At 36.5% G+C, this 25007-nt stretch overlaps 1 protein-coding gene across 3 annotated transcripts in view; it reads right to left on the reverse strand.

The window, feature by feature from the left end:
• The window catches only part of QKI (QKI, KH domain containing RNA binding), a 190092-nt gene that overhangs the window by 98001 nt on the left and 67084 nt on the right, over positions 1 to 25007 (reverse strand). For all 3 annotated transcript variants that reach the window (XM_020986764.2, XM_020986766.2, XM_020986765.2), the window contains exon 3: positions 1484 to 1600. In XM_020986764.2, the coding sequence (XP_020842423.1) occupies positions 1484 to 1600 (117 nt within the window). The remainder of the gene's footprint in view (positions 1 to 1483; positions 1601 to 25007) is intronic.

Raw genomic sequence — 25007 nt, forward strand, 5'->3', positions numbered from 1 at the left:
CTAATTGCTATTTACTTCATTCATTCATTCATTCATTCATTCATTCATTTGCTAAAGCTAGCCCTAACCCTAAGCATTTAACAGCCTATCTACCCTCAGGTTTCCTTGCCTATAAAATGAATTAGATTTAATCAAATTCCAAATCATTTCTGTTTGATCTGCTAAATAATATCTTTTAGAATTTTGCCAAGAGTCAAAGACAGATTCATTGGCCGAGAGTTGCAAACCTGATTCTCTTTCTTTTTGAATGCTGGAATGTTTACCCTTCTTGTGATACCTTTTCCTAAAAAAGATTGCTAATAGTAGCTTGATAATGAAATCTATCAATGTTTTTTGTACCTCAGTACATAGTTCACCTGGATCAGGTGACTTGAACTCATCATGAATTCTTATTTCTCATCTCCTTACCTGTTTTAGGTATTAACTCTCTATTAGCCATTTTTGTTTTCAAATTTTTAATCCAAAGATCATTTCCCTTGGCAAAGAAAACAGAAGCAAGTCAAGAACTGAGTTGAGCAGTGCTGATTTCTTTATCAATTAGTTCCCATCCTCTTAACTTTCCAGTAACAACAGTTAGTTATGGATACATTCTTGAACCTAATCCAGCATTAAAAATACATGCCATTTTGCTTGGATTTCCTTGTTACTTTCAGCTAATTCTGAGTTTTTGTACCTGTCATACTGTTCTTAGAAGTCCATATAACACTTTTTATTTTCAACTATTTGCCCTTGCTTCCTAGATACACTAATCAAAATGCAGTTAAAAGAAATGTGGAGATAAAAGGAAACATTCTATGAGATTGAAAAGTAAAGAATAACTCACTTTTAAAATAGTACTTTAAGACCTCAAAATCACTTTCTTCCCAAATTACCCTAAAGGTAAATCCTTTAGTATCTCAATGACAAGTACTAAGTGACAGATATAAAGAGAATGACTTGTATCTGGGTAACCATTTGCTTTATTTTATTGTATATTCATGGGATTATATACACAAGTGCTTTGACAAGCCATCCAAAACAACTTACTTAATATTTCTCATGCTATCCTTGGCAACAGAAAAGTAATGTCTCAGACTCTCAATTATACATTTGTGGATACACAATAACCACATTCTGATTAATTCTCCAGGTTTGTGACTGCAAACTTAGGTACCCATAAATATGATGATGGTGAAAATTATGTTGCCCTTGGCTAACTGAAAAATAAATGTTAAACCCTGAAAATTCATATGATCATATTGTAAAAATGATTATCACTTCAAAATATTTTACCTTTTATTAATAAATTTTACTAAATACTTTACATAAAGTAATGCGCAATCAACTATTATTCAGAAAAGGTCAAAAGTAAGGAAGGGGTGTGTGTACACACGTGTACACACACACACACACACACACACACACACACACACACACACACACACACACACACACTCTTTCTCCCCTACTCCCCTCACATTTCCATCCCTTTTCAAAGACTTACCTTCTTTTTATCTCTCATTGAGCCTTTTCCTCGGACCATTATTTTGCACCCTGTTTCGGCCTCCAGTTGTTTAGCTGTTAGTCCTCTGGGCCCAAGGATTCTTCCAACAAAGTTAAACTGGAATACAAAAATTATTCATTTAGCCTTTTATCGTTGTATATCATTCATATAACTAGTTAGGATGTTACTATAAAGTAATAATTAAAAACAAAGCAAAATAACTTTGTCTTAAAATCCTTATAATTCTTCCTTTCAGGCTATCAGAAAACTGAATGAGGAGAAATAATTTTTGACCTGGAAAAATCCCTTGAGTCCATGACTACAATAACAAAGATTGTACTGTATTTCTCTTATTATTTTCATAGAAGACCATTTAGTAAGCAATGATGGAAATGTTACAATTTGTATTGAAGGGCAGTAGAATCACAGAAATTACAGATCCTTGTATTACTGACATATGTTCTAATAATTGACCAAGGGGCAATAGGGCAATAGAAAACAAACATAGGATACATCCCCTCTGTTCTGAAGAAGCTGACATTCTAAATGGGGACATGACACTAAAACCCACGAAATAATTCATAGAACACTTAAGGTGGATTACAGTTACGTACTTTACAGCATGGCATAGGACAATAGTGAGTATAAGAAGTTGCTTAGAGGGTACTGGGTATGTAATAGTCAAAGAAGGCCTCATACAGTATTACTCTTTAGGGACATACAGAATCAGTTAAGTGACATTGGAAATATGTACCCAGGAGAAGGAATGGCAACATAAAATAATTTACAGGCAAGGAAATGGGAATAAGTATCAAATGCAAAGACATAAAGGACCAATATGACTAAAGCAAACGGGTTATAAGAGAAGTCATTTCAAAACTACAGCTAATTTTTAAAGTATAAACTTCTCCAAAAGAAATACAGTCCATATTGATTGATGGTACATATTTTTAAAAACAGGGAGGGGGAGAAAAGAGGTTGATTTGTTTCACTACTAATTTATTACATTATCTCAACTGGACCTTAACTTCAGCAAAGCAATTTTTTTGCACTTCCCTACTAGACATGCTTTTCACAGCAGCTAATTCAAACCAAGGCATTCATTCTCCCCACTCTCAGGTGAGAACACTGACTCCTACTTTAAAAATTGGAGCCATTCACAAGAGAACTTCTTCCCTCCTCATTTCACAGGAACTCAGAAGTATTCCCCCATCTATCTCCACCTTTCTCACATTAAGAGGTGGTCCCTCTACATGCAACTTTGATCTCAACCTCCCCCCTCATTTTCTTAGGCATATTAATAGTACCCACTTTTAACCCTCCCATTGAAATTGTTTTATCTCTCTCTACCTACGGCCTACAAATAGTCCCAAGTCTCCCACATTCTCAAAAATTCCTCACTTTACCTCACTATCATGGTTAACTATCACCTTGTGGTACTCCTTCCCTTCTGGGATAGTTTCCTTGAGAAATCTGTTTCTCTTTTGATGTACTGTTTTCCTCTACTCTCAGGGGCTTCAAAACTCTCTGTAAGCAAATTTCTCCTCTTAATCAAGTGAACTGGTTCTCTCAAAAGTTAACAGTGCTGTCTTAATTGCCAAATATAACTGTTTTTCCTCAATCTTCAATCTTCTTGACCTAAGACACTTCTTTATACCTATAATGCCATCCAGTAACTTTCCTAAATGCTCTTTAGATTTTGAGGGCACTACTTTTTCCTGGATCATCACCTATATGTCTTACAATTCCTTCTCAATCTCCTTTGCTTGACTCTTCATCAAGGCCAAAATCATTAACAATGGATGTATTCAAAAAGGCTCTGCCCTGGGCTCTCTCCTACCTCAATACTGTCTTGTTTGGTTATCTTATCAGTTCCCTTGTGTTCAATGATCACCTCTAGACAGATGATTCCTATTTCTATTTAGGTTGTCCTATCTCTCCTCAGCTCCAGTCTCCCATTGTCAACTATCTTTTAACATCTTGAATTAGATGTGCCATAGGCATCTCAAACTCAACAAATTTGAAACAGAAATCATTATCTTTCCTCCCAAAAATCTCTCCTCAACTTCTACATTAATTGTTGAGGGAATCACCATCCTTTTGGTCCACACATGTTGTAATCCTTGATTCCTCATGTCAAATTTACACAATGTACCCAATCTGTTCAAGTCATGTAATTTATAAAAATAACAGTGCTACTATGTATACCCTCATCATTCCAGCACCCTGGTACAGATCTTTATCACCTCTCAATTACAACAGCCTTCTGGTTAGACTTCCTGCCTCACATTTCTCTCCACTCCAATACATCCTCCACTCAGATGCAAAAGTTATCTTCCTAAAGCACAGGTCACATGTACCACCGCCCTCACTAAACTCCAGTAGTTTCTCATTGTCTCCAGGATCAAATACATAAAACCCTCTGTTTGGCATTTAAAACTCTTCACAACATATACCCTTTTTCTAGCTTTTCAATCTTTTTTTTGGTTTACTACATCCCTGTCCCACCTCATTCTAAGATACAGCTACACTGATTTACTATTCCCTACATATAACACCATCTCTTTTTCATTAGTTCTCCTGCATGCCTACAACATTCTCCCTCCTCATCTCCTCGCTGCTCATATCCCACTGTCTTACGACATCTTTCCCAGTCTCCCACCCCCCTGAAATTATATTTCATTTACATTGTAAATGAACAATGCAAAGAAACAGAAGAAAACAACAGAATGGGAAAGATAAGAGATCTCCTCAAGAAAATTACAGGTCTTCAGGTAACAATTCTTGCGGTGGCCATGACAGAAAACAAAAATAGTAGGGACTTTAGAGAGGCAGAAGAGATTAGAAAGAGGTGACAATAATACCCAAAAGAACTACATAAGAAAGATTTTAACATCACCAATAACCACCACGGTGTGGTTACTGATTTAGAGGCAGACATTCTGAAAAATGAAGTCAAGTGGGCCTTAGGAAGCACTGCTAACAATAAGGTTACTGGAGGTGATGGAATTCCAGCTGAGCTATTTAAAATCCTACAAGATGATACTGTTAAAATGCTGCATTAAATAAGCCAGCAAATTTGGAAAACTCAACAGTAGCTACTAGATGAGGAAAAAATCAGTTTATGTCACAACATGACTGAACAACTGAACAATAAATATGTCTTATCTGTATGTAGTCAATTGTATGTCTTCCCCCATTAGAATTCAAGGTCCTTGAGGGCAGGATCCATGTTTTTTGTTTCCCTTTGGATCTCCATGACTAAACATAAAGCCTGGCATACAGTAAGCATTTAATAAATGCTTATTGGTTAGTCTATCCCCACCAATTGCTCCTGTGAATCCAGTTTTTAATTTTCAATCAAACTTTCCCCCCAAAAATGTTTTATATGGATGCTTACCTGTAGTGACATGCCAAACCAATAGCTATCACTTAAAACAACAGCTAGAACAATCACCACCATGGTCATGCACTTCCCCACCACTATTACCTTCATTAAAAAATTTAATCAATTGATTAAAATTATAAAAAGAATATTTATTTCATTTAGTTATACATTCTCTAGTACAGACCAAAAACAAGTTTTCCACTTAATTTAACAGGTGCCCAAAGCAACACAGCTTTAGGCCTTCCAAAGAGACAAGAAAAAGGCACTTTCCTAAAACACTCAGAAGCTGAGCTTGATCAAGGAGTGGATTATGCGTAAGAGAATAAGGACAAATTGTAAGCCACCTTGAAAGACCAGATAAGAGATTTATAATTTATTTCCAAGGCAATTGGGAACAATTTGAGATTTTAAACCAAAGAATAAATCATCAGTATCATGCTTTAGGAACACTAAAGTGGGGTTAGTGAACTTAAAAAAAAACAAATTGATATTTTGTATCTCAATATTATTGGCCTCCTTTGTGATCCTACATGTTTTATTTTATTCATTCAACAGTGTTTTGAGACAGGGCTCACATGCTTCACAAGAATGCCACAAGGATTCCTGACACAAAAAAGGTCATGAACCCCTGGAATACCGTAAATTACTCTTCTTATTCAATGGGAATAAAAAAATGCATGCCAAAACCCTATCATTTTTAATTATCCACCTCACTGCTCTCCTTCATTAGCCCGAATAATATAGATCTGATTTCACTGTTCAAAACTTCCTTTTTGATGCACCCAAGTATTTAATAGAAGCATAAGATTCCTGACCAAATAAATTTTCTCTAAACAGTTACTCCTACCCCACTATCATCTAAAAATCATAATATTCATAATCCTTCAAGAATTTCAAAATGTTTTAAATACACATTTTCACTTGATCTTATACCATGTGCAATACATACTATAGATTTGAACACAATCATCTTATGGCAAAAGCCCTTCACCATCCTGGTCAACTTCTTCTGGGTGTTCTACAGCTTGTTAATGTAGTGCCCAGATAATTCAGTCTAAATTGACTGAATTAAATTGGTTATTAATTAATGCAAAAGAAGAACAAAGAATCATAGATACAGAGCTGGAAGGAACTCTAAAAAAGTCCAATGCCTTTGTTTTAAAGTTAAGGAAACTAAGTCACAAAGAAGTTAAGCAGTCTTCCCAGTGACAAATATGCAACTAGTAAAGTTTGAGTTACAGTATGAATCTAAATTTTCCTGATTTCCCAGTTCAGCGCTCAATCCACTACACTAATGCTGCCTCTCAAAGGAATACATGAGTACAAGGTTTGTCTTATCTAACTAGATCATAGGTCTCTAGGGGGCAGGAGCTGGGTCACATTAAGTGCTCAATTAATAAATAATGACTGTGATTCTTTACACATAACTTGCGTTAAGTATAATAGGACTATAAAAAGAAATATAAAATAGTTACTGGTTCTCTTAAAGAAACCATTTGTATCTCAGTTTCCCTCTTTCAGAATTTCTCTCAGATCCACAGGGAGCTCATAAGAAGCTGTTAAATACATGGCTGAAATCACACAAAATCGTAGGACTGACAATTGCTATCAAGGCAGCCTAATATAATGGAAAGATAACTGATTCTTGTCATGGGATCTGAGTTCAAGTCAACCTTTAAACCTACACATATGTAACTCACTTCCCTATGCCCGAGTTTCCTTTTCTGTAAAAGGACATGAGTCCGACTAAATAGTCTCTCTCAGGTTCCTTCCAGCTCTACATCTATGTTTTTAAGATTCTTATTAAAAATGAAAGAGGTTAGTTCAGCACGATGGCTTCCAAATAAACACCTCTGACTTTTCTTAGTAGCAATCAACTATCTGATTAAATGCCTGTTTTAAAATTTTAATAAGAATTAACACCGAAGTTAGTAGTCTGGATCCAAGGTTCTAATTCATTAAAAAAAAAATAGTGATGCCTTCATTAAGTCTTCCGATTAACACGCCTGAGAGGCTGCATAGCAGAGCGGAGACTTGGTTTAAGTGTCTGGGAGACAGGTTCATGTCCTGCATCTGACACACAGAGGTCTGTGTAACCCTGGGGAAGACCACTGTGTGCCTCCCTAAATAACTCTAAAATTCTAAGTTGCAGAGAAGGTACTCATAGCAGAGCTTTCTACACAGGTGGAATCATGAAAAAAAAAATCACATATATACTTTTTCTTGCTGTCTTAAAAGAAATGATTAGACCTACTTAATTAAATTACTATGCTGCCATCTCAGGGCAGCTAGATGGCACGGATAGAATATAGAGCCTAGAGTCAGGAAGACTCATCTCACTTCAGACACTTACTAGCTGTGTGACCCTAGGCAAGTCACTTAACTCTGATGGCCTCAGTTTCCTCATTTGTAAAATAAGCTGGAAAAGAAAATGACAAAACACTCCAATATCTCTGCCAAGGAAACCCCAAATGGGGTCATGAAGAGTTGGATATAAGTAAACAACAAACAACTGTTTGCAAGGCATTGTGTTGGTTCTGGGGAGACACAGATGTTATAAAGCATAGTCTCTGTCCTTGAAGAACTCACTAAAAACACACACACAAATCTGTCACACAGATTATCTTCATGCAAAAATTTCTCATTCTATGTATCTTGTCCTAATCTTTCTCTTGAACTCTAGTCCCTCATCATCTACTGGTTAAACACCTGTACATGACTGTCCTTTAGCCATTTCAAAATTAAAATACCCCAAATAGAACTTAATATGTTCTTCCCTGAACATGTCCCTCCATACTTATTTATTTCTACTCAGGATACCAATCATCCTCATCATTCAGGCTTGTAGTAATCATCATTTACTCTCCTTTCCATTAACTCAGTCCTGTTCTTCCCTCCCCCAACCATATCCACCTCTTGTCAATTCTTTGTAAGTCTCTCACATCAACTTCATTTATTCTTCTTACATGGCCACTACTCCAATCATCAGCAACAGGGGCAGCTAGATGGCAGAGTAGATAGACCACCAGCCCTGGAGTTAGGAGCACCAGAGTTCAAATACAGCTTCAGACACTCACTAACTGGGCAAGTCACTTAACCCAAACTGCTTCCATCCCTCCAAAAAGTATAGCAATAATTTTATTTATTGCTTCTAGAGTCTCATTTCTTCTATCCATTCTCCACAGTACTACCAAAAAAAAAAAACTTCCTAAAGCACAGTTCTGACCACACAACACCTGTGATCAAGAATGTACAATGGCTCACTATCGCCTCTAAGAAAGACAAACTCCTACTATTTAAAGGCCGTCATAGTATAGACTTATTATTCAGACATCATTCCTCTCCAGTCAAACTGGACTATTTACTAACTCTCAAATTTGTCATCCTATATATATATATTGCCTCCATGCATTTACAAAGGCTGTCCCCAACATATTTACAATGCATTCCCTTCTTCGTCCTTGCCTTTTAGAATCCTAATTTCCTTCAAGGATCAACTTGTTAAACACCATGTACACAGTCTGCCTTTCCTGATCTTCTAGAGTGTTAGTGCTCAATGAAGCCTCAAATTTAAGTTATTCTGCACTTATCAGTGTATGTGTGGCAGTCCATATATCCAGGGTAGATTATTAGATTTTGAACTTAAGAACAATAGTTTTGTTTGGCATTTTTATAACAAGCATCCTGTAGATACACAGCCCTTAAAAGCAGTGATCAAGGGGCAGCAAGGTGGCACAGTGGACAGAGCACTGGCCCCGAAGTCAGGAGGACCTGAGTTCAAATCCAGTCTCAGACCAAACACTTGACACTTACTAGCTGTGTGACCCTGGGCAAGTCACTTAACCCCAATTGCCCCAAAACATCCCACTGTAAGAGACTGGTCAAAAAGGATACAAATTTTAAAAAGGGTGAGCTATCAAACTGAAAGACAATAGGAATAAAATGTGAGGGAAAAAATGGTTAACAGCAGACAAAAAAGTTAAAAGTTGCTATCTAATTTTGATATTTTAAAAAATTTCGATATAACCTTCTTTCTCTTTAGAACAGGAAAAGAAGAGAGTTAAATAAATCTGGAGTCTGAAAGGCATGGGTTCAAGTTATGGCACATCTTTATGGTCACAAGGTATAAAGAACACACGAATCCATTGTGCTTAATATAAATAAGGTTTAATGTAAGCAAATATAATATAATATGAATTTAGGGGACAACTTGGACAAAATGAGAACAAATGAAAAGACACAGAGTTAGTTTTCAATTTGAACCATCAGAAGGAGTACTCAAAATGACAACATGGAGGATCCAAGCTATGAAACTTGACCTTTAGAAAGTAACTTAACTTCTCTAAGACTCAATTTTCTCATCTGGAAATGGATATAACAACTCTTATCCTAAATATTATCAAAAGCTATTTTAAAAAGGGGATTCAGCAAATTATGAAGCACTATATAAATATCATTGCTACTTTTATTGAGTACTATAAATAAATTTAATGGCTTAAAGTCAAATTGTCCAACTTTTTTTGTTGCCCTCTCCTAGTCTACTTACAAATTAAGTCACTCGCATTAAGGCATATGTTCATTTAATCTGGACAATCTTCATTCAATTTCTGTTCTCCCCCCCCACTGTCTGTAACACATTGTCCTATAAATTACAAACTAGCTTTAAAGCATTCTATTTATGTTCAATGTAAGCAATATAAAGTGAGATTTTTTTTTCCTTTGCCTTTGGACACAATATAAAACCAATAAAAAATAATAATGGGTGACATCCTTATAATAACAGGAAGCAAGCTTAGTGGTTTACAAATCTCAGTTTGTAATCTGGAAGATACGAGTTCAAGTCTCATCTCTCTCTCTCTCTCTCTCTCACACACACACACACACACACACACACACACACACACACACACACACACACACACACGTATGTGATCTAGGCAAGGCAGTAAACTTCTCAGTGCTTTAAGCAGATCTCCAAGACTGTAAGATGCAGAGCCAGCACCAAACAGCATTCACTGGTAGAAAGCATTTGCTTTCTCATCGGTTGTTTCCTATAACAAGGAAATAGCAGCTTTTGCCTTCTCTGTAGATCCTTCCTTCCCCTCTTCCCAATCCTTCTAACACTTAAGTATGTAAAATTACTTTACATATCATTTAATATTAAAAAAACCTGCGAGAGAAGTACTATACCCCTCTTTTACAAACAAAGCAAATCAAAGCTGGGGGGTTAAGTAATCTATCTATGGCCACACAACACATGTAGTATTTAGAGCTAAGTTTTGAACTCTGGTCCCTCTGATTCCAAGTCCAGAGCTCTTAGCTGTACACAAGGCTCCCTCTCCCAATACCATTATTGTAACAATTGCCAAATTACTCTCCTCACCAAATGGAACTTAAGTATTATTCAGTTAGCTGCAACTTTTCTTATTTCTTTAAAATGAGAGATCTAACATTTCTTGATATTCTTGATGAAAACATTAGAACAGGCAAGCTTTCTTTCAAAGATCATCCTGTATAGCAAACATCTTAAAAAATAAACACAACTGAATGATCTACAGAACAGAAAGTTTTGACAGCAAAAAAAAAGGCAATAATTAATAATAAATGGCATTTACAATAGCTCTTTAAAGCTTGCAAAATGTTTCATAGGCCTTATCTCATTTGAGCCTCACAATAATCTGGTGAGGAAGATAGCATTAAGTGTTGTTATCCCCATTTTATGTTAAGAAGGGAAGTTAAGTGATTTACCCTCTGCCATACAGCTATTAAAAATCAGAGGCAAGTTCAGAACTCAAGTGTTCTGGACTCCCAATATATTTATATCTATATCTATAGATATACACATACGTACATTCATGCACACACATACACCTTAAATTTATATAACTGCTTTATCAATACAATTATAAAGACCACTTTGTTCAAAACAATTTTCTGATTATAAGCATCAGAATGCTTGCCTAACCTATTTGCCACAGCCATGAAGGAAACTGTAGGATTGCCTACTGACAGAAGGTACACAAGATGCTCTTCTGTATGTATAACATCAAACTGTTTACACCGAACCCTACACACTAGAGCCTCTTCTATGACATCCTCAACCATCCAAAAGCCAAACCAGCCTAGCTGTTCACCTTGGAAACAAAGTAGACTAAATTAAGTAGATCAAAGTAAAACTTAAATAATCCCTGCCCTCACAGACCTTATGTTCTCTATGGAATATCTATTTTACAGAACATGAAGTTGGAAAGGCAACCCATAAAAGCATAAAGGTCTTATATATTTTTTTAAAAAGTAATTTTTCTAAGTAGCAAATACCTAGAAATAAAGAGGAAGGCATTAAATTTTGTGGACTACCTGAAAATAAAATATGGATATAATAGAATATTATTCTCCCATAATCAACGACCATAAATCCTTTGGGAATCTTGGGAAGATATGTATGAACTAATGCAAAGTGAAATAAACAGGAGGACAATTTACACAATGAGTAGTGATTAACTGTGACTACATGGATTGCTAATAGTGCAGGCTTCCCTTCTACTTACTTTTTGGAGAAGTAATAGATGCAAAATAAAGCATTAAGTTGTCACACGTGATCAACGTGTTCACGAGCGTGTGTGTGTGTGTGTGTGTGTGTGTGTGTGTGTGTTTATTTGGGGAAAGGGTGGCCCAAGACCACAGGAAATCCACGGAGACAAGTCTTTGCAAAGAGACACTGCTATGGATGGGGCAAGAGTTCTTAACCACACAAAACACAGATATAAAGGATAAAATGGATAATTTTATACACAAAATTAATGTTTTTACACCATTAAATCAATGCATTAAGGGTTAAAAGGGAAACAATTTCGGGGGGGAACAAATTTCTCTGATAAATGTGTGATATTCAAAATGCATTGGGAATTGATACAGATATAGAAAAAGAAATTCCTCCATAGATAAATGGTCAAAAGAAATGAATAAATTATTTCAAAAGAAGAAATACAAAACTATCAAGATCTAAATCACTAGTAAAAAAAAAACCAAAATTAAAACAATTCTGAGGTTCTACCTCATACCTATCAGATTGGTCAAGAAGATTAAAGAAAATGCCGGTTGTTAAAGTAATACTAATGCCGCTCTGCTGAGTTTGTGAACTGATTCAACCATTTGGGAAAGCAACTTGGAACCAACCTGCAAGCCCATGGTCCCAGCGACACCAGTACTAAATATATGAGCCAAAGAAGTCAAAGACAAACAGAAGGGACCCATATGTACACGAAAAAAAAATAGATTTGTGTGTATGTCCGTATGTATAGGTATATTTTGTTGCTGTTCAGCCATTTTCCACTGTGTCCAACTCTCCACCCCATTTGGGGTTTTCTTGGAAAAGATGCTTAAGTAGTTTGCCATTTCCTTCTCCAGCTCATTTTACAGATGAGAAAACAGAGGCAAACAGGGCAAAGTGACTTGCCCAGAGCCACACAGCAAGTAAGCATCTAAGTAAGGCCAGATTTTAACTCAAGAAGATGAGTTTTCTTAACTCCAGGCCTGACACTCTAGTCACTGCACCACCCAGCTGTCCCTATACATCTATGTGCGTAACCATAAATATATGTATATATAGCCACAGTTTCTGTTGTAGCAAAAAACCAAAAACAAATGGGTGCCCTATCAATTAGCTGAACTATGGTACAGGATTAAAAAAAACAAAAAAGAGTATGATGAATTCAAAGAAACCCAGTAAAATACTTGAATGAGCTGATATAAAGTAAACACAGAAAGAATAATTTGCAAAATGAATTCAACAATGTAGAGGAAAAATATTCTGATCAATGCAGTGCTCAATCATGACTTCAAGAAGCCTGATGAGATAATAAGCTTTCTACCTTTTGGCAGAGAATCAAAAGCACAGAGGTACAGCATGATATATATTTTTTCAGACATAACCAATGTAATACTTTGACTATATTTTATTAAAAGCGAACTATTCTAGTAGGAGATGAGGGGAAGCTGTAGATAGCAAGAATTATGCAAAAAAAAATCAAAGAAATATTTCTGAAAGAGAGAAGAAGTTCAGAACAGGACAGATAGAGACAGTTTTGTTACTGGGGTAATAAATTATACTTTAAAAAATAAACTAAATATATATAACCAAAGTCATTTCATACAATCTCTCTTCTGTCCTTTACAGATACGTATGTTGAAGTACTCTAGTATGAGGGCAGAAGTTGGGGAGGAGAGAAAGACTTATTTTTTATGACCTTTTATATCTAAATTAGGTTTTCATCTGAAGCTTGTCTTAGTGTAATAGTACAAGATTTTGGTTTCTATTTTTAGCAGATCTGGACAGTTTTCATTTATAATTTCTTGAAATGTACCCAGGCATTTGGGGCATCATGATTTTTCATTAGTATGTTTCTTAGATTTTTCCCTCCCTGACTTGTTTCCAACACTTGCTTTTTCATAGTATACACTTAACATTTTCTTCTTTTTTCCCTCTCTCCAAATCTTTTAATTTTGTTTTAATATTTCTTATTGAATCATGGAACCATTGTTTTCTGTTTGGTTCATTCATGTTTTGAAGGAGTTCAGTTTTCGAGTAAATTTAACACCTTTCAGTTTAAAGTATTAATACTGCTCACTACTATTTCTTTCCTAGCTGTCATTTCAATCATCATTATGTTTTTTATACATACTGTGTCTCAAACATCTCAGTTTTAAAGCTGTTGCTTAAAACTCTCCTAAGACTTCTTAGGATACCCTGTGTTGCTTCATTTCTTCCAGTTTCTCCTATAGTAGTGTTGTAGAGTAGATGTGGCATGGCCATTCTTTTTTTTCTGAGGCTCTCCAGGATATAACCTTTTGGTGTTTACTACTGGGACTTATGTGATTCCATGTGATTTCTAGATTGTGTTTAACTTTTTCTTCTTATTTACTTGTAATCCAATCTTTGGTTTCTGGATTTGGGATTTGGATTTTAATCACATTTTGAAATAGGCAGGGCCTTTTTCATCTTGGATCAGGTGGCTAAGAGTAAGCCTCACCTTCTGCAGGAATTGTTGAGTTTGGACTTAGTCTCCTGTTGACTTGATTTATGTTTTCAGGCTTGGCCCAATCTCCTTAGAGCTTATAGTTGTTTTCTTTTGATTTTCTTTAACACTGCTCCTTCTGGTGTATTTTTAGAGCTTTACTTTGCAGTGTTGGGGGGGTGAGGGGATCTGCACTCTGAGAGCTTAACACAGCATCTTTCCTACTATTCTACCTTTCTATGCTATTTGAAATATATTCTTTTAGAAAACAGCATCTAGGCAACTTGTTGCACTAACAGGTATTTTCTTTAAAAAAATTATTTTGGCTATTTTGAAAGTAAACATCAAGGAAGGGGGGAGAAGAGAGAGCTAACAGTTAATGACTAGGTTTGGGGTTTTTTTCCCCCCTATAAAATATGAGATAAGGTTCCCAGCTTGGTGGGGATGATGGGGGGGGTGCTGATAAGAGGTTTGAGGAAGCACAAAAAAGTTTTGAAGAGTAGATTAGTGAGTTGATAAAGAAGGTATAGTAGAATTCCCTACCAGCACTGAAGACTCAGTTGCAGTGGACCTAGACGGATCAGTTTTGTGATTTTTCTTCATCTTCATTCAACACTCCATTACATTCATATGTTGATTTGTTTAGCCGTTCTATAATTGATGGATAGACATCTCTCTAGTTTGAACTTATTTACCACTACAAAAAGAAGCACCATAAATATTTTTGTTCCTATTGGTTCTTCTTTCTTTGATCTTTTTGAGGTGTACACTGAGGAGTAATATCACTGGATCGAAGAGTATACACATTTAGCAACTTTGGGAGCATAGTTCCAAATTGTTTTTCAGAAAGGTGGAGCTATTTTGTTTCTTAAATAATATCTTCTTGCTCAAAGCAAGCTGACAATTCATGATATCAACCTAAGTTAACCCTGAGTTAAATTTCTACACTTCTTCAATGGATCTATTCATACAGATACTTTTCTTGCATTACTGCAGATTATAACGCTTCAACACAATATTCTGTGCAATACTGTTTTTGTTTCCTGATAAATTTTTCGAGCACAATGTTCCTGATGCATTGGAGACATTCCTGAATCTTTTAATATTCTGTGGCTAACATGACAACACTTCGGACTCTTTGTTGCTTTTAATGTATGGTCTGGTTCCCTCCATATTCGGTCATATATTTGAAGACATCTTATTGTACAACATGACTTGTGCAAACCTTTGGGTTTTTTAAAATTTTATTAATTTATTTTGATTTATCAATAATCATTTCCATATGCTTTTTAGCTTAAAATTTTTCTCCCCCTTCCTCCCCACCACCCTCCCCAAGATGGTGTATAATCTGATATAGGCTATACATTTACATTCCTATTAAACATTTTCACATTAGTGAAGTTGTAAGTAAAAATTAAAACCAAGAGGAGGAACCATCAGGAAGAGGAAACAAAACTCAACAGAAGAGGAAAAAAAATAGCAATTCAACTTCCATAGTTCTTTCTTTGGATGTGGATAGCATTTTACATCACGAGGCCTCTGGAGATCCTTGTATTGCTGGGAAGGGTTAAGTTTATCAATATTAGTAATCACACAATGTGGCTGTTATTGTGTACAACAATCTCTTGGTTCTGCTCATTTCACTCAGCATCAGACCATACAAGTCTTTCCAGGTTTTTCTGAAGTCGGCCTGGTTCATTATTTCTTATAGCACAACAGTATTCCATTACATTCATATACCGCAACTTGCTCAGCCATTCCCCAATTAATGGGCATCCTCTCAATTTCCAATTCTTTGCCACCACAAAAAGAGCTGCTGTGAATATTTTTGTGCATGTGGGTCCTTTTCCCATTTGTATGATCTCTTTGGGATACAGCCGTAGAAGGTGCTATTACTGGGTGAAAGGGTATGCACATTTTTATAGCCCTTTGGGCATAGTTCCAAATAGTTCTTCAAAATGCAAACTTTTGTTAATAATAAGATGCGGCCTATTTATACCCAACAAGTATCTTCTCATTACCTTTTCTGTTACTTGCTACTTTTCATTCAGATTACGATCAGTGATTTGCAGCATCACCAATTTAATGTTAGTGGTATCGAAAAGAACACTGAATTTTTACTATGAGAACTTGGATACAATTGTTTTCTCTGTCACTTCTTACTTGTGTGACTATGGACAAGGCATTCCACATCTTAGAGCCTTAGGTTCCTCACTTTCATTTTTTTTAATTTTTTTTAAATTTTTTTAAAGGCAGTTGGACTTAAGTGACTTGCCCAGGGTCACACAGCTAGTAAGTGTCAAGTGTTTGGTCTGAGACTGGATTTGAACTCAGGCCCTCCTGACTTCAGGGCTGGTGCTCTATCCGCTGTGCCACCTAGCTGCCCCAGTTCCTCACTTTTAATAAAGTCTGATTAGAAGATCCGTAAGGGTCTTTTCTGACTCTGAATTAGGTAATTCTCATATGGGCTTCTCATATGCTTTGCTGCCTGGAATCATTTAAAGTGTGGTATCTTTCCTAAATGCATTCCTATTTGATTTCCTCTTCCATCCTGGACCAGCTTCATTGTTCACTTACAGTGTCTTGTCTGAAATGAAGTCAATGCGCTGTTTTCCTTTTCAAAAATTTTTTTATTGATGCTCTTTTTTATTTTGCCGTCTTTTTTATGGTCTTAAAAAATAAATATATACATTTCAATCTGCAAAGGACAGAAGGAGAGATTGTATATGAAATGACTTTGGTTATATATATTTAGTTTATTTTTTAAAAGTATAATATATTACCCCGGTAACAAAACTTCCTCTAACAGCATAACCACCTCATAGTTCCTCAACTTATCTTCCATTAGCTACTCCTCTAATTCACCTCAGCAATAAACAAACATAGTCATACCCTTGATCTTGCCAAACAAAACCTACAAATAAATATACCACTTCCATTTTCATGAACACTGAAATTCCCTAATCACAATGTGTTGTCACTCCACCTCTCTCTCTGCCTTGGAACTACAAACCTTATTCCTTCCTTCAACCCCTTAGTTCCTTCCCAGGCCAGCACTGGCTACCCTCTCCTTCCTTCTCAGCATGACCCCTTTTTTGTGAACCAGTTCAACTCTACTCGAGTAGCTTGCCATTTATCCTACTGAACATCTTTCACTGTCAAGGATCAGCTTTAGATCATTCTCACCATCTGCTATCTTTTGCTTTTTCTCATGTGCTGCCAAATGAAGCTATTCCCCCAAAAAATAAATAAATTTTTTTAGGAACCGCAAAACCCTGCTGACCAGATCCACTAATTTATGTTACATACTCTCAATTGAGCCAAACTGCAGCAAAGCAATCCTATTGCACCTCCCTATGTGATCCCAAATCACCAAAATTGCTCTTCCAAACCTTTGCATCCCTCTTCCCCCAACCACTCTCAGCTACTTGAGAGTCATGCCTCAGTAAAGCCATTTTCTGAGAGCTCCTTCTTTTACCTCTATTCCTCACTTCCATTTATCTCCTCCTTCACCAGTTTCACCTTAAGGGGAGAAGAGGGTGGGGGGGCCTTCTCCTTGCTAAGGCAAATCTCTCTGCAAGCACAAAGAACCACATTACATACTGTTTTCTACAAAAAACTGTCCCCTCCATCATCCCTACTCATTCATTTATCTTCAATTGCTCCTGTTCTATATTGGCTGCTTCCCCAACACCTACAAAAATACCTCATTCTCAAAAATCCTACAGGTGATTCATCCATCTCCACTGGCTACTTACTGTGTTATATCTCTCCTTTTTGCATCTAAATTCCTTGAAAAGGCCATCTTTTTATCTCTATTTACTCTCCTCTAACTGGATGAAACTCTCTTTAGTCTCACTTTGACCTCATAATTCAACTGAAAACGCTCTCTTCAAAGTCACTAAAGATCAAGAATCTTAATTGCTAAATCTAAGGATTTAACCCTCCTTGACCTCTCTGAAGCTTCTGATTCTGTGGATCTCTTCTTCTCAGTGCTCCCCTCTGGTTCTTGTCCCATCTGCCAAACCATTTCCATTCCCTCTGCTTCCTTCTGTTGTACCTTTACCTAGAACCCATATGGGGTTATGACCCACAGTTTAAGAAGCACTGAAGGGGTCACAAGTGGAAAAAAGTTTAAGAAGCTCTGATCTAGGTCACATCTACTAATGGTGAGTATCATCCAGGGCTCTGTGCTAGGCACTCTTCACTACCTCATTAGCCCCCATAGATTCAATCGTCACCTTTAGGCTTATGATTCTCAAATCTACTTATTCAGCCCTAACTTCTCTTCTGACCTCCAGTCTTACATCTCCAACTGCTTACTGGACAACTCAAACTGGAGGTACCACGAACATCTTCAAGTCAACATACCCCAAACTGAACTCATCTTTCTTCTCAAGCCCTCCCCATTTCCTAAGTCCCCAATTATTGTCAAGGGTACTACTATCCTCACAGTTTATTAAGTCTCACAACCTAAGTTTCATATTTGACACTCTCACAACACCGATATTCAATCTGTTGTCAAGTACTGCAAATTTTACATTTTGTAACATCTTTCACATATACTCCCTTTTCTACTGACACTGCCACCACCCCAAAGCAGGCCTTCCTGACCTGAATACCAGATTACTGTAATGCCTCCTGGTTGGTTTCCCTGACACACAATTCTCTAACCAAAGACCTCAACTCAGCTATCAAAGTGATCTTCCTGCAAAGCACAGATGTCACTCCCCAATCATTGACCTAAATTGGCTCCCTATGACATTCAGGATCAAATATAAAATCATCTGGTGGTTCAAAATCCAGCTATCCCTAATGTTCTATCTCCTTAATTTCACACTCAGATATTCTTCAGCACAATAATCGTGGCTGCCTTGCTATTCCTAAAATAAAACACACCCATCTCTGTATTTTCCCTGGCTGTCCCTCAATGTCTGGAAATCTCTCTCTCTATCAACTTTGCCTCCTGGCTTCCTTCAAATATCACCTAAAAAACTCTGTTTCACAAGATCCTCAATATCAGCCCCTTCCCTCTGTTGATTATTTCTATTTTATCCTGTGTATATATATTGTTTGTACACAATTTTTACACGTTTTCTCCCTCATCAAGATCAAGAGCTACTTGAGATAAGAGACTATCTTTTCCTTTTAGTGATATCCTTAGTGCTAGGCACAGTGTCTAGCACAGAAATTCTTTAAAAATGTGAGGGGCAGCGAGGTGGAACAGTGGATAGAGCACTGACCCTGAAGTCAGAAGAAACTGAATTCAAATCCGACCAAACACTTGACACTTACTAGCTGTGAAGTCACTTAACCCCAACCGCCTTAAACAAGTGACTGAGTAGAGAAGGAAGAAAATATTTTGCAACTATGGACTGAGAATTCATGAACGAACAAGGGATAAGAAGTATCACATAATAATAAATATGCAATCTTGAATACAAAAAAATTTCTAAAATGCTGAACAAATAAAACCAATTCAGTTAATAGTAGAAGTCAAATAGTTAACATGGAAAAAAAACTGCAGGAAGTTTCTCTGGCTAAGATCTTATATGTAAGCTGTATGTGAAACAGACTAAAATGTTTTAAAAAGCTATTTTCCAACAAAGGAATATTCAAAGGATATTAATTGGCAATTCTCAAAGAAATCCAAACTAAGAGCAAATACATTTTGTAATGCAACAGATCATTAATAATTCAACACATGCAAACTCAAGCAACTTAGTTTCCACCTAACATCCATCACATTGGCAAAAATTTTAAAGAAAAGAAAATTACATACAATTGTTGAGGGGGAAATGGATGAATAAGTTACATGTAAACGTAATGGAATATTATTGCTCCATAAGATCCGAAAGGAGGTTTCAGAAAAACCTGGGATTACTTGCATGAACTGATACAAAGTGAAGTAAGCCGAACCAGGAGGACAATTTATAAAATAACGATAACACTGAAGAAAAACAACTTAGAAAGACTCAGCTCTGATTAGTGCAATGACAAACACAATTTCAAGGACCGATGCCTGATGACAAATCATGATATCACCTCAACAGAAGAGGTAAAAAGACTTAAGACGCAAAATAAGATACATTTTAGACATATGAGAAAATCATTTGTTTTGCTTGACTATGCATATTTAATAAAACAGGTCAAGTTTAATAAAAAGTAAAATCCATTCACTATCCCATACGTGACACAGACTATTTCACACTTTTTCATTTCTACTCTAGCTTCTCATTGCATCTTCTACCCTCACCCTCTACTCTAAGGACATAGTCTCATACTTCAAAAAACAAACAAACCCCCCACAATACTAAATCCATTTCCAAGGACTTCCTCTTCCACCCTCCTAATATCCCAATTACTTGGAAATTTTCTCCTGCTAGCTCCTCCTATACCCCTCTCTCAAACAAAGCAGTGTTCATTCCCCTTGCAAAGACAATTCCTCTCTACCAGATTCAACTTGAATCCTCAATTCCACCTCTTTTCCAGCAAATTTCCCCACTCTGACTAATCTTTAAATTCTATCTATTTTTCCCTGTTACCCATCTCTACTTCCTCTCCTCTCACTAAACTCTCCATAGGCTAGCTTCACCCCATCATCATTCAACTGAAACTGCTCTTGTCCAAATTTAACAATGATATCTGAATTGCCCAACCTAATTGTCTTTTCTCAGTACTAATTTTTTTTAACTTCTACAGTCTCAGACACTATCAACCACTCTCTTTTCCTAAATACTCTCTAAGTTTCCCTGATATACTGCTCTCTTCTGATTTTCCTGTTTGACAACTCCTTCTCAGTCCCCTTTGGTGGATCTTCATTCAGGTCACACCCACTAACCATTCACCCACTGCAAAACTTAAGCCCCTACATATTTCCTCATTTCTACTGAGACCCTGCGGAACTGAAGTTGTGCTGACTCAGTATAACATAAAACCATTAAGTTTGTTCAGTCATTTCAGTTAAGTTATCTGACTCTTTGCAAGGCTGTTTGGGGTTTTCTTGGTAAGGATGCTGGAGTAGTTTGCCGCTTCCTTCTCCAATTCATTTTACAGATGAGGGAAACTGAGGATTAAATTACTTGTCCAGGTAAAACAGCTAGTAAAGTCTGAGGTCAGATGTGAACTCAGGAAGATGAATCTTCAGAATCCAGGCCTGCTACACTACCCACTGCACAACCTAGCTGCCCAAAATTAAGTTACCTAGCATCAAATGGGAGCTCCCTGGAGCAAAGTAATCCATTTATTCTCACTAACTGAACACAGACTTGACCTAAGCACTTCTCTACTCAATCAACTCCAGTGATAACCTAGATAACCAAGTGGATAGAGCACTGGACTTGAGTTTAAATGCCACTTCACATACTGGGTAGCTGGGTGACCCTCGGCAAGTCATTTATGCTACTTGCCTCAGTTTCCTCAAATGTAAAATATGGGCCACAAGAGCAACTAACCTCTTAGGGTAAAGACCCTAAGAGATAACTGTAAAGTGCTTAGCACAGTGCCTGGCATATAAATGCTTAAGAAATTAAGAAATGTTTGTTCCTTTCTCTTCCTTACTATCTCCCTTTCCAAATTTTCAATCTTCATCTATTGGTTCCTTCCCTACTGCCTACAAATATGCCCAAATATGCCTCACCCTTTAATAAAACAAAAAACTCACCAAGAGTTTATTAAGCACCTATTATGCACCATGAACTGTGACCAATTCTAGGGATACAAGTACAAAGAATGAAACCACCTCTACTCAAAAAGAGTTTATGTATGGAGAAGATGCAAGTAAGAAAACAGAGAAAACAAATGTATTACTCTGTATTAACAGAGTATATACACATTAGAAATTACTGAAAATAAATATAAATTAAATAAAAGGTAGTTTGAGAGAAAAGGCATTAGCAGTTAGGTGATAAAGAAAAGCATCAAATATGAGGTAGTAACTGAAAAACAACAGTGAGTACAAAGGCACCAAGAAAAGAGACAGAAATGTTACACGAGAAACAAAGACAGTCTGGCTAGATCAGAATATAGGAAAGGGACTAATTTTCACTAGGGTTGAAAAGTTATGTTGGGGCCAAGTTTTAAAGAGTTTTAAAAGCTAAACAGAGGAGTTTATATTTAATTCTAGCAATGATCAGGAGCAGGGAGACCAGTGCTTAAGGAAAGTTATTTTGGATTCCCCAAAAGATATATAGTCTAATGATATGAATAGGAAACCTCTGAGGAAAAAAAAAGCTATCAAAACTACACGCGGGGGGGGGGGGAGATGCTCCAAATCACTGATAAAGAAATGCCAATTAACACAACTCTAAGGTTAAAATTTGCATTCAACAGATTACAAAAATTACCCCCCCAAAATTAGAATTGTTGGAAGCACTGTGAGTAGATAGGCACACTGGTACGCACAGCTGTGAACTGGTCTAACTATTCTAGAAAGCAATTTGAAATTTTGTCTCCAGGTCATTAAACTGTGCACATCCTTTGAACTGGAATTACTATTATTTCCATTATTAGACCTATACCTCAAAGAGATCAAAGAAGGAAAAAAACACCAATAAGTACAGGAATATTAAGAGCAGGTCTTTGTTGTAGCAAAGAACTAGAAACAAAGGGAGTCCCCAATAGTATATGAATAAAATGGAATATTATTGCACATACAAAATGATGAAAAGAGGTAGTGTCAAACACAAATGTGAATATGAGTATATAAGGATGCCCACAGGCTGCACAATGATTTAGAAAAGCATATTATCTACGTTCTATTGTATTTCATTTATTTTGTTAAAAGTTTCTCAATCACATTTTAATCTGTTTCCTGTGGTTGTCTGAGATCTCTGTCAAAAAGAACAGTTTTAGAGAAACCTCGAACAACTTGTATGAACTTATCTTGACTGAAGACAGCAAACCAGAACAATTTAAACACAAGTAACACTTGTCAGCAATTTTGAAACACAAATTCTTACCCATTGATAAGACTAACTATACTTCTAGGAGTTACGTGAACTTAAACTGAATATATCAAAAAAACCCCAAAAACCTTCATCTATCTCTCAAAATCCACCCCTCCTACAAATGTTTCTATTTTTCTTGAAAGAAGCAGTATCCTTCCAATTTCTCAGGCTTCCAAACTTGGGGTTAACATTTTACTCCTCAATTTCCCTCACTTCCCAATATCTAATTAGTTACCATGTCTTGCCATTTCTACATCCAGGAAATTTCTCATTCTTTCTCTTTCCTCATGCAACTATCACCACCACAGTTCCTTATCCTCTTCTTTCTTTCAGATTATTGAAAAACTTCCTGCCTCTAGTCTCTCCACTTCTCAGTCTGTCCTACACACTGCAGTCCATGATTTTCCTTCAGTACAAATCTGACCATATCACTTCCCTATTTAATCAATTCTAGCGGTTCCTGATTTGCCTTTAGGATAAAATATAAACTCCTACTTTTAATTTTTAAAATCTTTCACTATCTTGACTGAGCTTCTTTCCAAGCTCTTCATCTCTTTCCCCCATGTCTTTGCACTGGCCAGCCAGGAATGCCCTACACATCCTCACCACTATGTAAAAGGACCTCCTTATTCCTTCAGGATGCTGCTCAAGTACCACCTTATACATGAAATGTTTCCTGATCTTATTTAACAACTAGTATATTTCCCAGTCCTTAGCTACTTTGCATTTCACTATTTTGCATTTATTTATATTTATTCTGCATCTATTTTTCTTCCTCCGACAGAATGTAAGCTCCTTCAAAGTAAGGACTATTTCATTCTTTTATCTTCAGGCCTGACAGGCAAGAGCATTTAATAAAAGTTTGTTGTCTGGTCAGATGAGTAGATACATCCACTACAGGTGTTTGTGACACTGCTCTCTCCTGCTTGTTCCTCAGTCTCCTTTGCTACCTCATCTTCCATATCAAAATTGAGTCCTACTGTGGATGATCCCTAAAGTCCTGCCAACAATTCCTTTTTGTTTCTCTCTCCATATACTCTCACTTGATAATCTCATTAATTCCCATAGGTTTAATTTTACTCTATGCAGATGATTGAGAGAGCGAGAGAGAGAGAGAGAGAGAGAGAGAGAGAGAGAGCGAGAGAGAGAGAGAGAGAGAGAGAGAGAGAGAGAGAGAGAGTGTGTGTGTGTGTGTGTGTGTGTGTGTGTGTGTGTGTAAAGAGAGAGACAGAAAGAGAGAGACAGAGAATGCACCAATTTCTCTTTGACTTCCACTCCAACATCATTAATCGCCTAAAAAAGGAAAATAAAAGTTCTGGCAGGGTTGGGTTTATCATGTTACTTATGATAAGAATCATTTCACTGAACATATTTTCATATAGTATCGCAATACTCCTAGTAGCTACCAAAAGACCACATTGAAAATAACTGAAGCTGGCCTACCAAAGTCTTTGCAGAGAATAAGGTGAGTAAATTCTATTGAGTCCTTGATAAGATGTTACTAATTAAATCACATATAATAAAACATGGAAAAGCAGCAGAGAAAGGAAGAGAATCATGTGACAGCTAAAAAACCAAGGGTAGACAGTATTCAATGAAAACAATACAATTAAAGAGGTTTCAAAGCTGTAAAATCAAGACTAAAGAAAGGTCATTAGATTAGGTGATAAAGTAGATTCACTGAAAGTTCCCTTTTTTCCCCAACTATAAGAACTGACGGCAGGAGGAAAGAATGATGATTTTAACCACAGGGCAACATAGGATTTGATAAATGTTTGCTGTATTGCTAAGTTGAATTCAGCTGTGTAAATCGGGGAATTGCTTATATTGAATTTTGTTGCAATAAATAAAGCTTCCAATAACACCAGCAGAGGACAGGTAAAGGTTCTCCTAAAGACATCATTTTGTAATGTTATTTGTTGTAATGAGATATAATATTTATTTATCAATTTTAGGAAACAGTAAAAAAAAAAGTTTGCTACCTGGAAGCATATGCTACAATTGATTCTCCAGACAACAAATCTATAAGCACATGGCATAATGCAAAACTGGTAAAATAAATGCTTTGTAGAGGAAGGAACATACAACTCTTTTTGATCTAGTCTTTGCCCCAACACCACAAACTAAAACTTAATGATGCTCCTTTTTTATGTCAAACTATTAAGACCCTTTAA

The sequence above is a fragment of the Phascolarctos cinereus genome, unplaced genomic scaffold, assembly GCF_003287225.1.
Source record: "Phascolarctos cinereus isolate Bilbo 61053 unplaced genomic scaffold, phaCin_HiC Scaffold_5;HRSCAF=322, whole genome shotgun sequence".
Taxonomy (NCBI): Eukaryota; Metazoa; Chordata; class Mammalia; order Diprotodontia; family Phascolarctidae; genus Phascolarctos; species Phascolarctos cinereus.